General features: G+C 36.5%; 1 protein-coding gene across 1 annotated transcript in view; it reads right to left on the reverse strand.

Annotated features, from left to right (window-relative positions):
- Positions 1-6,561: 6,561 nt before the first annotated feature.
- FCHO2 (FCH and mu domain containing endocytic adaptor 2) overlaps positions 6,562-16,930 on the reverse strand; it is a 149,189-nt gene continuing 138,820 nt past the window's right edge. The window contains exons 25-28 of the mRNA XM_053598655.1: positions 14,444-14,643; positions 13,697-13,761; positions 9,512-9,676; positions 6,562-9,025 (exon numbers count right to left, since the gene is read on the reverse strand). Of these exons, the coding sequence (XP_053454630.1) occupies positions 9,003-9,025; positions 9,512-9,676; positions 13,697-13,761; positions 14,444-14,643 (453 nt within the window). The 3' untranslated portion in view covers positions 6,562-9,002. The remainder of the gene's footprint in view (positions 9,026-9,511; positions 9,677-13,696; positions 13,762-14,443; positions 14,644-16,930) is intronic.

Genomic DNA, 16,930 nt, shown 5'->3' on the forward strand with positions numbered 1-16,930 from the left:
GATATTGCTGACATTAAGAAGTGAGGTAGTGAAGAACCAGCCTTAACTAACACCTTCACCCCTCTGAGGCAGACAGACACACACTCTTGTTTAATTGATTAAATCACACACTACATAATTTCAAAAATTTGTTTTACAAAATACATAAAATCTCACTGCATAAAGTATATAAAGTGCAATACTAACCTATGTCCCCTACCTGATCTTGAGTTCTTTGAGGCCACAACAGTATGTTTTATATGTCTCTATTCTCCCTTATAAAAGGAGGATGCCTAAGAATGAATGAAGGGAAAACTAGTCTAATAGGAAGCTGCATGATCTACTTCCTACACAGTCAGGTCTGTATTCTGCTATAAGCCAAGGCGTAATTGGTTACTGATTGCTATAGGAGTTGAGAGCTTGGTGGACTTTGTCTGGGAGACTGTGTATAGTTTCTGCAGTCCAGGAAAAAATAGACTTGACAGCCCCAGATACTGCAGTTCCCCCAGGCATCGACTTCTGTGCTCGGAGGATCTGCGGATACCAGGGGACCATGTCCACAGCTCCCTGTTGCCTCTGGGGATCGAGTGTTCCTGATCTGCTTCTGCTGGCTCAGCTACGAGACTTGACCAGGTAGAAATTATTAATGCCTCCAGCTAAGAACATACTCCACTGATAGGCTGGATACGTGTCTATCAAATGCTGCTATTTCACTGGTCTGGAGACAGAAAAATAATATCAGCTCACGTTTTTGACATTTCTGCCTAGCCAATTATGCAATGTATGTCTCCAACTATGAGGGCTGAAAGATGAAAAAAAGCATCTTGGAAATAATTGTACATCTTCACAAATCATAAGCAAATTTGACTTCCCATTACGAACTTGAGAGTAGTAAGGAGTTTTATTTTCATTCAATATTAGACTATCATTTAAAACAGGTATCTTCAGCTCCCTATACTCTAATCAACCACAGCCAGTTTGATAAGCAGTCATTTCATACTTATAAGATGACCTTCAACCATACCCAGTAACAGTGAGCTATGTGCTTAAACCTCATGACTTAGATTTATTAACAAGTGTACATTTCTAGAACTACAAGGGCATAGCCAAGTAGCAGAGTGTTCATGTCACCTTAGCTCCTGGACAAGGAAGTGGCGCTTTTTTTTTTCTCTGCAATTGAAAGGAATTAACAATGAGTGGTGGATTTAAAGCTGCAAATTAACAGAGGATCATAAAAAGTCTAGCTAGCTTTTTATTATGCAGAGCAAACTATGCATAGCAGTTTGACATAAATATTTTCAGTTAAAAATCTTCACAGGGAAGGGCTGTGGTCCCTATTATCCATGAGACAGAAGCTTACCTGTGGGAGTTAGCCCCACTGGCTGACCTGAAGCTTAACACCTCATTAGGGAAAATATACAGGGTTTCTTTTGGGAAACTGATCTCAGAGGCACTGATGATATAGCAGATATCTAGGTATTTTTCCTTGAGCAACCTAAGCAATTATAGGGGATACTGAAAATTTATACTTATGCTCTGAAAAAAAAGTAACAACTTGTCAACAAGTTGACATTTCCAGGACTTTTATAGCAAAGTAGATAATATCTGGAAAATTTAATGAAGCCAAAAAAAAATGCATGCTTTGAAATGTTTAACAGGTATTACTTCCGGTTTATTACTGAACTTGAAAATATTTAAAAATTCAGAAAGTACACAGGTGTGTGTTACTACTTCCTTTTTCATAGTTTACCTACAATCCAAACTTTTATTACTAGCTGTTATTAATAGTAATCCTCTATGTTTTACATATTTCATACAATTTGTTTTCTTTCAGGAGAAAAAAAGTCTGATCATACATATGGATTCAGTTTTCAATGTCCTCTTAAAGAAAAGCTATACTTCCATGTTTGATTTCCAAGCCCCTTAATTTCTGAAAAATTGGACTAGAAAGAAGTCATTACTGATCATCGTTACTTTGTGGATGTGTAAAACCTGTAAATTTTGAATTGCTCACTGACTTTCATCCTAATCACCTTGAGGGGATTCTCCCTAACCTCTGACTGGTCAAAGACCCTATGACCACTAAATATTGTGGATCCCATCAACTGAGATCACTAGAAGTAACACAAGCAGTTGCAATTTTGCACTGAAAAGGATTCTGATTCTGAGGCACACAGTCAGTGAGCGAGAAGCTTAAAGGCCACCTTACCTCAATTAACAATTGCAGGTGGCCTCTGTTCACCTGCCACTCTGAAATATGCTTAAGCCATGCACATTAGCATGATGACTGTTTCAAAGTATGCCCTTCACACTTTCTGAAAATGTTGAAATTTGCTCAACAGGTTTCCCAACTAATGCAAGTATTTCATTGACAGAGGTGGAAAACTAAATAACCTAATCTTTGTCCCAGGTTCATCATTGGGTTACTCTCTTGGGAATTTAAATGGTGCAAATTAGTCGCTATTCACTGAGGTGATAACGTTAAGGTTCTGCACTTAAAAGTCTCTTTATTTTGCCAAAAGCTAACCTGTCCCTTCTCTGGATATATATATATTTTTAAGAGTAATTTGGGCAAAAGTATTCCCAGAGAAAAAGAATTGATCCTGTATTCACTTAGGGAATTGTGTAAATTGTGGCATTTAGCTTTGAGAATACAGGAGGCAAAAAAGCAGAGCAAGAATCTATGTCATACATCAACAAACAAAAAACCTGGTTGCCTTGGGAGGACCAGGAAAGGTAAGGCAATGATCAAAATAGGAAGACCCTCTATAAAGAGATCTTTATAAACAACAAACATAAAATTCAACCTGGACCCCATTTCTGACACTATTTTTCAAAACAGTTTTTATTGTAAATGTAATATGCACTCTTGATAAAAAATAAAATTAAATATAGACAACACCAAACACATTGTAAAAAAATAAAAATCCCACCACCCATACAGTATAACAGCTTGGTGAGTATTTTTTCAAAGATTCTCCTCTAAACATGTGCTTTTTAAACATACACCTTTTATCATTAAAAATGTAGCAATATTTTAATATCAATAACTACAGATCTTCATGATTATTTTCATAGCTACATAATATTTGCTATGTGGGAGTTATCAATTTAGCCAAACCTCCCAATTTTGTTCTACTAAAAACAATGCTGCAATAAACATCTTTGCATACGTCTTTACCTGTCATTACTTTCTTACGAAAAACTCCCCAAAGTGATGGATTACTAGTTTAAATGATACACAGCCTTAAAACGAAAAAAGGCTTTGGATTCAAATTGCTCTCCAGAAAGGTTACACCAATTTACTTCAAGTTCATCCTGCTCATTGCTGGAGTGCACACTGTTAAAAAACAGATTAGACTTGGCTCCTGTAGTTCAGTGGTTAGGGCACTGACCACATGCACCACGGCTGCGGGTTTGAACCTGGCCTGGGCTTGTTAAACAACAATGACAACTACAACAAAAAAATAGCTGAGCAATGTGGCGTCTGTACTCCCAGCAACTTGGGAGGCTGAGGCAAGAGAATTGCTTAAGGCTAAGAGTTTGAGGTTGCTGCAAGCTGTGATGCCACCGCACTCTACCTAGGATGACATAGTGTCTCAAGAAAAAAACAACAACAAAAAAAACAGATTAAAATGTCGATTGGGGCAAAGTGTGATGACTCAGGCCCATAATTCCAGCACTTTGGGAGGCCAAGGTGGGAGGATTGCTTATGCTTTTTCTCCATAAAAAAGTAGAAAAATTAGCCAGGCATCATGCCTCACACCGATAGTTGTAGCTACCTAGGAGGCTGAGGCAGGAGGATTGCCTGAACCCACAAGTTTGAGGTTGAGAGAGCTACAATATAATGGCCCTCCACCCAGGTGGACTGAGTGAGACTCTGTCTCAAAAAAACAAAAAAAAATGTTGACTGAGATGGGTACAAAGATTTGCTTGGCAATATGCTGTTAGGAAACCTGCCTATATCAGCAGAAATTCTGTGATTGTCAGTCAACTCATTTTCAGCTGTGCTCAGCTCCTCTCCTACCCACTTTTCATCAGAAAGGCTACTTGTTTGCTGTGCCTCTCTGACATAATTTTGGCCAATAGGATGCAAGTGGAAATGTGCTTCTGAAAAAGTTCTACTCCTTTAACAAAATGGACAGTTATATTTGAAATGCCCCTTCTTGCAGCTGTGGATGTAAATCCCCAGTCTGGTGCTATGGCTGCCATATTGCAACCATAAGGAAAAGGCAATGAGAATTACTTGTTCTGACCAATGTCAGCCACAGATAACTTGAAGACTTTATGATATGGAAAAACATGGTCTGTTTCAATCCCACTCTAAGTTTTGTTTTCTGTTACTTGAAGTTAAAAACATTACTGACAGATGAAATACAGCATGCTGGCAGCACCCATTAGCTCGGTGGGTAAGGTGCCAGCCACCAAGGTTGGCAGGTTTGAACCCAACCCAGGCCAGCTAAACAGCAATGACAACTGCAACAACAACAAAAGAATAGCCAGGTGCTGTGGTGGGTGCCTGTGGTCCCAGCTACTTGGGAGGCTGAGGCAAGAGAACTGCTTAAGCCCAAGAGTTCGAGGTTGCTGTGAGCTGTGACACCGTAGCACTCTACTGAGGGCAACATAGTGAGACTCTGTCTTGAGAAAAAAAAAGAAAAGAAATACTGCATGCTAAAGATGAGCAGTGGTTTTTGAGTTACCACAAACATTCATTCAGAAACAATCATTAAAAGTATGGAAAGAGAGGGCGGTGCCTGTGGCTCAGTCGGTAAGGCACCGGCCCCATGTACGGAGGGTGGTGGGTTCAAGCCCGGCCCCGGCCAAACTGCAACCAAAAAATAGCCGGGTGTTGTGGCGGGCGCCTGTAGTCCCAGCTACTCGGGAGGCTGAGGCAAGAGAATCGCTTAAGCCCAGGAGTTGGAGGTTGCTGTGAGCTGTGTGAGGCCACGGCACTCTACCGAGGGCCATAAAGTGAGACTCTGTCTCTACAAAAAAAAAAAAAAAAAAGAAGTATGGAAAGAGATATATTTTAAAACAGGGATATACAGAGTCTTGAGTTACAAACATCCAACTGATGTACGACTCACACTTACTTACAAACAGGGGCTATTATTATAGGTAAACATAGCTGCTCCAACTTATATACAAAAATTCAAGTTAAGAACCTATAGAATCTATCTTGTTTGTTACCCGGGCACTGCCTGTATAGCAAGAGAGCATGGAAAAAAAATCTTTACTATTAAGAGCCGCAGACACCATTAAATGCACATTTAGAAAACAGAGATAGACAAAGCAATAAAATGGAAAAGGGGTAGGGTTTGTAGCAGAGGACTACTTTACCAAAACCCTGTTTTCTTTTCTTTCTGGGCACAGAACCAAATTACATTTCCCATCTTTCCTTGTAGTTGGTTTAGAGGCACAAGATCAAGTTCTGGCTCAAGGAATGTGGGCAGAAGTGATGATGCCAATTCTGTGCCTGACTCTTAAATTAAAACTCTGCTCTTTTGCCATCTGTTGATTAAAGTGGAGATTTTGCAAAATGGACGCAGCCTGGGTCCTTGGGTTACTATATGGAGCAGCGCTCTTCTTCTACTCTTATTTATGACTGTGATGTGAACAACATAGAATCTGTGTGTAGCCTCTAAGATTGTGGGATTGTTTATTACAGTAGCCTGCATCATTTAGTCTAACAGAGGACAGAAAGAAGGGAAAATGAATAAGAGAAAATAATAAACAAAAATAATGGTATATGGTACAAATGGTAAGAATAATATGTCTGGTCTTTCCACAAATTCCCTAACCCTGACACAGATATACGAATTTGGCATAATTCTCAATATTCAGGATAAATTCTTTCTTTTCTCATTTCCTTCTTTTGCCGCCTCTTAAATCTATTGTATTTTGAAAAGTTTGATGTCCCTGACTAGCTCTTTAGAAAATTAAGATTTTTAGATTATATTCTGAGTAACTGCTTGGGAGGAATGTCTTTGCTAAAACTCAACATTAATTTAAATATATATGTGTGTGCATATATATACATGTATATAAATAAATGAATATGTATGTGTGTATATATATATATATATTATTATTATTATTATTTTTATAAAGAGCCTCAAGCTGTCACCCTGGGTAGAGTGCCTTGGCATTGTAGCTCACAGCAACCTCCAACTCTTGGACTCAAGCGATCCTCTTGCCTCAATTTTTCTATTTTTAGTAGAGATGGGGTCTTGCTTTTTGCTCATACTGGTCTCAAACTTGTGAGCTCAAGCAAACCACCCAAATTGGCCTCCCAGAATGCTAGGATTACAGGTGTGAGCCACTGCACCCAGCCTTACATATATTTTAAAATGTATTAAAAACAATTTTGTTACACAATTTTGACAATTTTTGGATACACTCCAAATAAAGTTTTGCATATGACCAATGAAAACTAAGTAACAGTTTAATCTGAATGCTTGTTCAAATAGTCGTACAGAGTTCAAAACCAACTACTCATTGCTTGACCAGCTTGCTTTGTCCTAACATTGATGACATAGCTATTACTATCAACAGGGATACAAAGACACATAAACCAACTGATAAATTATATATTACATGTTTATTAAGGGCACAACTTTCATGTAAAATTTACATTTTATGAAAAAAATCAAAAATATTTACAAAATTTGGAAGATAGAAGATGTGCATTGTTCTAATTACAACCCAAAGTAGTAAATAACAATCCTTAAAAACTCACATTTGTTAGAGTTGTGTTTACAAATCCTTGGTTAAAGAGGCAGCTACAAAGTTTATCTATACATATAAGCAAGAACCAGCTTGCTAGATACGTTTCCCATTGAAAATCTACTGGTCTTTTTTTACACCATTAATAGATTTTTAAACAAAAAAAAAAATCAGTATAAACTCATATGGCTTCAAAATTGTAACCTGTACCCAATACAAATTTATGTATCAACACTTGGTATGAAGACTGTGGTAATTAAGAAAGTGCAGAAGTTTAACCATTTTACTAATTTGTAGATTTTTAGGTAATACCTGATTAAAAACAAACATGGTGAATATTATAGTGTCTGATTTCCAATAATAAAATATTAACTGCCCAATAAAAGCAGTTTGATTGCAAAGCAGATTACAGTTTAAAATTCCAGGAAGGGACTGTAACTGATATTTAAAAGGGCACAATGTAAGAGTTCTAATTTTGCTCGCTATTTAGTAATGATTAATATTTTAGCAAATTGTCTTATATGTTGCTTTAGTAAAGTCAAAATTTAGAATTGGGTTAACACTGAATATACAAAAAAGCACACAGTGTGTTATACATTGCCAAAGAGTGGGATTTTCTGTTGTATTTAGTATAGCAAGATGTCACATAAATGTCCAGTATTAATAGGGGTCTTATTTTCTGTAAAGCTTAACAGAATAATTAGTGGTTTTATATAAATTATATCACAATTTATCACTTCTACTACGCAAAACAAAGGAAACTGGTATTTATCATTATAAATAAAATTCCCACTTGTAAACTAGAAAACTTTGTCCAAAATATTTCATTTCTTTAATTAATCAGGATTTGCTATAAAATTATGTTTTTTAATATTTAGTATTAGTAGTTTATTTTAAGAAATGCTTACCTTAATCCTTCACTTCAAATAACTTCCTTATTTTTACCAGGTGGGAATTAAGTAAGAATAGAAATGTATAAATTGGTAATTTTTCCAATTGCTTAAATAAAAACAAATAGCAGTGCTTCTCCCTCTATTGCCAAAATTGATCATTAAAAAATATATTCCTCACAAAATACTACAGAACTCATGTTTACATCAGTAAATAAATGTATAAATTTTCAATGACAAACAGAGTCAAGGGAAATGCTAAATTAAGAGTTAAAATACTAGTTTCCAATTTATCAGTACAGTTTTTCAGAATTTGACTGTTTTAAAATTCACATACTTTTGATAAAGTTAGTGTTGAATACCTGAAGGCAATTTTCCCCCCATAAACACACGCCATTGGGTTTATTTCTCTTTCTAGTGGCTACAGTGTATCACCAAAGAAGTGAGCCAGGGTTCTTAAGTATAAGTTATCCTTTAGTTACTAGGAATTCCCTTCCCAATTGTAAGTCAAAAGTATGTACAAAAATTGCAAATATCTTATAAAAATGCTTGACTACTATACAATTCTGAATAGAAGATCCAGACTGTGAGAAAAAAGGTTAGGCACATTAATGAACACTAACTGAATAGGCACATTTCTGGGTTTTGTTATTGTTTTAAAAGGCACACATTATGTAATTCATATAAAAATAAATTAAATCTATAGCATTAATTCATCAAAACAATCACAACTTCTATAAAGTTAACTAAATGCAGAAGTAAATTTCTCTGCTGTCTTTTGCAAGCTTATTTTAAAACACATTGCACTTGACAATTTAAAAGTATCATATAAAAACACCACTTACATTTTATTAATGTTTATGAGAATCAAATTACAAATTTTTTGCATACAACTTGGACTCTGGTCTGATTACTATGGCACAAAACTCAATTTGACTCCGTGTTTTAAGTTTACATTATCCAAAATTTAGAATTCATATTCTGTTTTTATCCATTCAATAGCAAACTTATAAAATTTCCAAACTTCAAAAAAAGTATGGAAAGCTAAATTATTTTGTTTGTTCTCCTGAAATTTTAAGCCTGATATCACCCTATAACCCCTTTTTCCAACATAGACACTGGAGATAATTAAAAATTTCAGCCTATGAAAACTTCATTTTTACTGAGCATTTGAATAATGTGCTTCCTGAATATTGCAGTTGATCATTTACAGCATAGAAAATCATTTCAGTGCTATTTCTTTCAATGACTCGCTTTAAAAGTGCAATTTAATGTTTGTAGTCAGTTCTCAAATTTGACTAAGATTGAAAGACATCATACAAGTTAGAATAGTGTCTGGAAAGAAAACATAATGCAGAATGGCAAGTTTGGACTACTCCCTTGAGCCAAACCACTTTCCCAGGTTCGTCAACAATCCGCCAGGTATCGTCCTGAAAAACACCAAGCAGACCTTTGTAATTAAAATTCCAAATGCCCTCAGAGGAGGACATTTTTCATGGTGGCTACAGATACAAAACCCTAGCTCCCACCTGTTGTTTACAATACATTAGAATTAGATCAGAGGTGCTCAGCTAAACTAACCAAAAGCACACTCTTTCCCAGATGTGTCTACCTAGCACGTCGTACCAAGGGTCAAAGAAAAAATTTCCATGTCTTTAAATTAGAAACTGCTTGACAGTTGTTTAGTAACAGTTAGAATACAAACGTTTTCCTAGCTGGGTGTGGTGGTCCCTGCCTGTATTCCCAGCTATTTGAGAGGCTGAGAAAGGAGGATTACTTGAACCCAGAAGACTGAGGGTGCTGTGAGCTTTGATGACGCCACTGGACTCTAGCCCAGGTGACAGTGAGACCCTCTGTCAAAAACAAAAACAAACGTTTCCCATGTACATTGAAAAGTTTGAAATCTTCAAACTTACCAGTGGCAAACCGCTTCTTTACTAAGGAAAGCCTGTAACCAGTGCCTATGAGTTCAATATCTACTCCTGACAGGGTACTTCCCTCACTGAGGAATTGCACTGCAAGAGTTGTGGGCTTACTAGGCCCTTCTGAAAGATCAAATTTTGCTCTGAGTGACCCAGAACCTACAAAGAAGAGAATAAATAACTTACACAGGGTACAGGGTAAAATATGTTTCACATAAAAAAAAAAAAAACCCAATGAGCGCATAAACTAAACATCAGTCCTGTGTTAACATGAGATGTGTAAATAAACCACGGTCCTGCTTCCAAATTAGACTTTATTCAGTAAGTCTGAATTTTCATTAAGCAAATAATCTTTTTTTCTCATTTATATATATACAGAGTTTCACTCTGTTGCCCTGGGTAGATTACTGTGCCATCATACCTCACAACAACCTCAAACTCTTAGGCTCAAGAGATCTCTTGCCTTAGCCGCCTAAGTAAATGGGACTAGTTTTTCTAGCCCTGGCATGACGCCTAGCTAGTTTTTCTATTTTTGGTAGAGATGAGGTCTCACTCCTGCTCAGGCTGGTCTGGAACTTCTGAGCTCAGGCAATCTACTTGCCTTGGACTCCCAGAGTGCTAGGATTACAGGTGAGAGCCACCCCGCCTAGCCAGAGCCATCCCACCTAGCCTAAGTAAATAATTTTAATCCATGCTTCTCTTTGACTTTTAATACTAATCTTCAGAGTTCACTACTGTAGGCCTATGCTATCAGCATGTTGAAGTGAGTCAAAAGAAAAGGAAGTAATTGAGGACAGACAAGAGGGAAACTGTAGAAGGAACATAGGTCTGCTAAAGTCAAAAAGAAATGATTGCTGAATACCAGATCATGGAGGTGGAAGAGGTAAATAAGGCAAGGTAGTATGGATAGGGAAAGTTATTATCAATATTACTATTTTCTACTTACTTTTCTTTTTAAAATTTTATTGGTCTAACATCATGCCAAATAGGTATTTCTGAGGTGCTTTCTTTTTGATATAAGCATTTATTTAAGACACCTCTAATAGCTTGACAGAAACCAATAATTATACTGAATATGATAAATGTTATAAAGGAGCTCTCAGGGGCTATGAGAGCAAAAGCACACGTCTCTGCTTAAAGTTATAAATGGTGGAAATGATGATGGTCTATACTTTATAGGTACAAGGACAGGAGACCTGAGAGAGCATGATTTAGTTAAAGGACTGCATCTATACCAGAATACCAGGAAGACATCAGACAAGTAAAGCGAGTAAAGTGGCAGATGAGTCTAGAGTGATAGTAAGGACCCGGTCATGGTAAGAAATTGACATAACCACAGAGAATCACCAAAGATACGGAAGACAAGATTAGCGTCTCAGAAGGGAAGTCAGAAGCAAGAAACACAGTTGGGAGACCAATTCCAAGTCAATAAAGCATAGAGCAGTTTGGGACTCTAGGTAACAGGAAAAGGGGATGTGAACTAGCTCTAAGGGAAAGGAATGCTATTTAGAAAGTTATTTGAAAGATATTTAGGAGTTAGAATCAAGAGATAAGAAGAATAAGTATAGGAGGGTTCCCAGGTTTCTGGTTCTAACCAAGGCAAGTGCTAGGTTACCAGAGTTAAGATTCTATGATCCTCTGCACAGAAATTTAACACTACAAAGAGAAATATGGAACAAGATGGCACAACTCTGATCAGCCCTGTATTATTTTGCCTAGTGGTGCAGAATTCGTAACTATTGTCCAAGCTCTCCTTAAACTTTTACAAGTCTTATTAGCAATTCAGTTCAGTGAAGGTTTTAGGTTTTACCACGGGCCAAGAGAAGCCACCGTGGCAATTCCCAAACTTTAGAATTATTTCCTGTCCCTTTTCTGGATACAGAGCTGGCAACAGAAAACAGATTTTTATTTCACAGTATTCTAATTTGGATAATTCTTTTTTTTTTTTTATTAAATCATAGCTGTGTACATTGATATGATCATGGGGCATCATACTGGATAATTCTTTTGAACATCTTGACTAACCACATCAGAAACAAATTTATGAGATTCTTCCATTTCCTCACATAGACACTCTATGTATACCTAAATAGCATAGGGGAACTTAAAATATCTGATTAAAAAAATTGTATCTTAGCTGCATATAGCAGCAGCTCATGCCTATAATCCTAGCACTTTGGGAGGCTGAGGCAGATGGATTGCCTGAGGCCAGGAGTCTAAGACCAGCCTGAGTAAGAGCAAGACCCCAAATCTACAAAAATCAGAAACGTCAGACAGAAGTGGTAGTGCATGCCTGTAGTCCCAGCTACTGGGAGGCCGAGCTCAGGAGGATGAGGTTGCTGTAAGGAAAAAAGAAAGAAAAAAGAAAAATTTGTCATATTTTTGAAAAAACAAATTTATTGCTGGGTAAGTATTTGTAATAGTATAGCCTCCATTAAATAGGATAAAAAGATATTACTTTTTCCTTGCTAACTGGTTAAGCCCTCATTGCAAACAAGACTGCTGGTTTCCTTCCAGTTTAAACAAGTAATTTCAGCTTGGTTCACTAAAGGTCACATATAGCTAGGGTTAAAGTCAATGCAGTTGGCCACCTGAAAATAGGCAACTCTTTAGTACTTGGTTATTTCATAAGAGTCTGATTCTACATAGCAAGTATAAGTGAACAGACAATATAGATAAGTTTATGCTCCTTTATAAAGAAATATTCATGAGAAAAGTACTCATGTATTTTATATTTTGATCACATTATGCTAAAATGCTCAAAAAGAAAAAGCTGAGTACATTCTGAAAATCTTAAAAACCTACTCAATAGGAAATGTTATTGGAGGCTAATTAGGCATTCAAAAAAAAGGCAGGAGAATTCTCTTTGATCAAAAGAAAATGAGAATATCTATTGTTAAAGACTTGATTGTCCTGGTAATTATATCCTAATTATCAACTGAGTTAGGGGAGATTTCTAGAAATGATCAGCTAGTACAGACTTTTTCTTGGCATTGTCAGCATAAAGGGATGCAGATTTAGTAGGAGGGGGCAATTAACTTGCTTCTCCTTAAAATAATTACCACAGAATAAAAAGCTGTTGATGGTTAGTTTTAACAGGGGAAAATGACCAGGAAAAATTCTCTGAAAAAGATTAAGTATAAAAGATTAAGAAGCCTAGAAGCTTCTTAAATGATTTTTAGGGGGCCAGGAGAACCCTACTAACAGAATGACCTAAGCAGTGTGTTAATTAGTTATCTATCAGCTTACCTACCTAGGATTAGACAGTTCTCTTTCTTTAAACTTACTTTCTTAAGCCACGTGAAGTGGTTTACCCTTGTAATCCTAGTACTCTGGGAGGCTGAGGCAGGTTGATTGCTTGAGCTCAGGAGTTTGAGACCAGCCTGAGCAAGAGTGAGATCCTTGTCTCTACTAAAAATAAAAAAAACTAGCCAGGCATTGTGGAAGGTGCCTGTAGTCCCAGCTACTCAGGAGGCCTATGCAGGAGGATCACTTGAGCCCAAGAGTCTAAGGTTGCTGTAAGCTAGGCTGACACCATAGCGCTCTACCCACAGGGCAAAAGAGTGAGACTACGTCTCTAAATAAATAAATTTACTTTACAGGGTATTTTATATTAATATTAACATGTCATTATAAGAAAAAATTGCATAATATAAACGTTATAGCAAAAGAAACTCCTTTTCTTACAGAGAAAGCATATTCAACCTAGACTAGGAAAAATATGTGTACTAAATCTCAGCTGATCCTTTCTTATTTAAGATATTAACTTCCACCTAGTGGTCACATCTAGAACTGAAGACATGAAATTCCAGGAGGAAACTTTCCATAAACATGCCTTCAAAAAGTCCACTTTCAGGCTGAATGATGTGGCCCATGCCTATAATCCTAGCATTCTGGGATGCTGATGCAGAGGATCCCCTGAGCTCAGGAGTTTTAGACTAGCTTGAGCAAGAGTGAAACTCCCATCTCTACTAATAGGACAATTAGCCAGATTTTGTGGCAGGCACCTATACTCCCAGCTATTCGAGAGACTAAAGCAAGGAGGATCACCTGAATGTAGGAGTTTGAGGTTGCCGTGAGCTAGGCTAAGGCCAACGCACTCTACCCCAGGCAAAAAAAAAAAAAAAAAGTCCACTTGCAGTGATCACATTATAAATAAAAAAGCATGCACACACTTACCTCCATTTTCTGATTTTTCTGAAATACCGGACAATTTCCAAAAGGCTTTCATTTGTTCTGCATTCCTGTAGTAAGAACAAATGTTTTCAGATCAATTGTCTAGTATAGTAACTTATGTATGATAAAACGTTAATAAATATACATTTTAAATATTTTCACTATGACAACTATAGGGCTAAGTCTACTTTAAATAGTACTACTTGGTGAACATGTTTATGACATACTATAAATGAATAAAATGCTTTATATTTCTCAATTAATGAAAATTTACTAAATTACGTAAGGTGGCTCACTACCTTCATCAGTCATTAAATGGTGAAGCAAATATAAAGAGTGGTTAAGTCTATACTAATATTAATAGAGGGGACAAAAGAGGTTGTTAAGAGATAGACTTAATATTAATACCGATGAATGCTAACAGATAGGCATTACTATATGTCACATGGTATATTTAAAGACTTTTAAATGGAAAAATAAAGACGTTTAGACAGGTTAAGCAATTTGCCTAAGGGTAAAGCTGAAATGGAATCATTCAAGTCTAGGTGGTACAGCAAAACCAGTTTTGTTTATTTTGGAGTGAGGCTACTACAGTTTGACTAGTAAAATGGACAGCATCTTTTATAGCATGGTTTCTATGGGAAAGTGCACTAAACTATTCAAACTTATAAGACAACTTTCAGAACTCGGCTTTTAAAAATTGAGGATTATAACAAATTTATTAGGAATTCAGAAATATATTTAATTTACCACATTGCAGGGGGGAGGGACTGCATATTTGTGACTCCTCCATCCACTGGTACTACCACCTGTATGTTGGAAAGCACACTAGGTGCCACCATAGCTTCTGGGTTGTATTTATAATCCACTCTCAGATCTGTGGTGCTAGCACTGCATTTCCAGTATGTTGCAAGATTCAGAGGAGTGGACTGAATACCATTTGCTGACACCTTTAAAGAGAAAAAACAAACACTCATCTTTGGCCTGGAAAGTTAACAAGTCATGTTAATGATGTGGTTACTTGAACATTAAGAGTCCACAGAAAGGGACCACGTTGCTAGGCAGAGTAAAACAGGTGCATTTCGATCAGCTTACTAACAGATTTTCTAATTTCAAAACATCTCAAAGGAGTAAAGGTCACTCTCAATGTGTCGGACTATCTACATCAAAACTGCTGGGGTGCTTCTTCACAATGCACATTCCCCTGGCTCCAACTGCAGAAAATCCAATTTAATAGCTTAGGGACAGGTGCCAGAAATCAGCATGTTATCAGGAGATTCTTATTTGTGCATGTAAAGTTTGAGAACTCCCAACATTCAACAGAGATTTTTTTTTTTAAATAGTGTATCATTCTGTTACCCTGTCTATATCACAGCAGTGTCATTATAGCTCATTACCACCTCAAACTCCTGGGCTCAATCAATCCTGCCTCAGTCTCCCAAGTAGCTCAGACTACAGGCATGCCCCATCACACCCAGCTAATATGCATTATTTTTTGTAGAGATGGGGTCTTGCTTTGTTGCCCAGACTGGTCTTGAACTCCTTGCCCTCCCAAAGTACTAGGATTACAGGCGTAAGCCACTATGCCCAGCTATCAACACAGAATTCTAAGATTCTTCACGAATTTTAAGAATTTAGATTTTGTTTACAGAGAGAAAAAAGGATAGGTCACCATGAAGTTCCACAAGCCTGAGATTAGAATACTCTCAACTTAAAATGCTTTAGATTAATCACATGACTCTCAATAAATGGTATAATTCCTTACGATTCTTCTGCACCTTGTTCAAATGACTTCTGTTTTCAAGGAGACCCAACTACTCTTTTTAAATTTATACTGAAAATTGTATTTTCAATCTGCCTTTTCTTACACTTTACCTTTATTTTCCTCTATAATACTCATTTTCTAATAGACAATATTATTTACTTATTAGGTTTACTGTATCCTGGTCCTAATCCCAGCAATTAGCATACCTGAATAATAAATGTCTGTCAAATAAATGAATACCTGTAAGAAACTAAGACAACTTAAGTGGCAGTACTTTTTCATTCTTTAAGTACCTATTTGTTAGAAACACAAGCCATTTTAATTTTTTTCATAAGCCATTGTATTACAATTAGCTGACTAGAATTCAAACAACAGAGAAGTATATAAAACACAAAATTTCTCCCCACAGTTAATATGGTAGTACATATCCTTCCAGACTTTCTGTAGGTATATACAAACATGAATCCATCTCAATGTTTTTAATGGCTGCAGTTATTCATTTAATTAATCTCTTCCTCTGCTGGCATATACTTTGTTTCTTGTTTTTTTTTTGAGACAGAGTCTCCCTATGTCTCCCTAGGTAGAGTGCCATGATGTCACAGCTCACAGTAACCTTTAACTTAAGGGCTTAAGCGATTTTCTTGCCTCAGCTTACCAATTAGCTGGAACTACAGGCACCCGCCATAACTTTTTTTTTTTTTTTGCAGTTGTCATTGTTGTTTAGTTGGCCTAGGCTGGGTTTGAACCTGCCAGCCTTGGTGCATGTGGCCAGCATTGTAACCACTGTGCTACAGGCACCAAGCCCCAGGCTTGATTCTTTTAGAGAACTTGAAAATCATCCTCAAGTCTCCAAACACAATTAGAGACATACCTCCGAGTTTCTGATAATTAACTTGCATGTTAACTTTATAAGTTAATTTAGAATCAGCTGAACTTTTTGAGTCTTCTTTTAGATGTATAAAGCACACCTTTCTAACAATATTCAGGTCAATGGAAAATGTATTGTGTTTCTAATTTTTTATTATGAGTGTTTTTCTCCATTAGTTTCTCTAACCATTGTTTTTAAAGTTATTCATTTTTGTATTAATTTTTAAACTGACCAACTTACTAAATCCCATATCAAATAGTTTTCATTGATTCTCTTGAGATTTCCAGAAATATGTCACTTGTAAATAAAGATTGTTTTGTTTCCTCTTTACTGGTATGTATTTCCGTTTATTTTATTCTTTTAGCTAACACATCCAGACAAATCTCACATATGAATAGGAATAATTGGTTCTTTGCCACTCCTGACTTTAATTGACTGCTTCAGAATAGGTATTTCATTATTAAGACTGACACTGCTGGTCTTTTCAAGTGAAGACAAATTTATGTATTTATATTTACTCCGTATTTTAATCACAAGTACATGGTGAACATTATCAAATCTTCACTAGCTTACTGACAGATTTTCTAATTTCAAAATATCCTTG

This window comes from Nycticebus coucang, chromosome 1, assembly GCF_027406575.1.
Source record: "Nycticebus coucang isolate mNycCou1 chromosome 1, mNycCou1.pri, whole genome shotgun sequence".
NCBI lineage: Eukaryota > Metazoa > Chordata > Mammalia > Primates > Lorisidae > Nycticebus > Nycticebus coucang.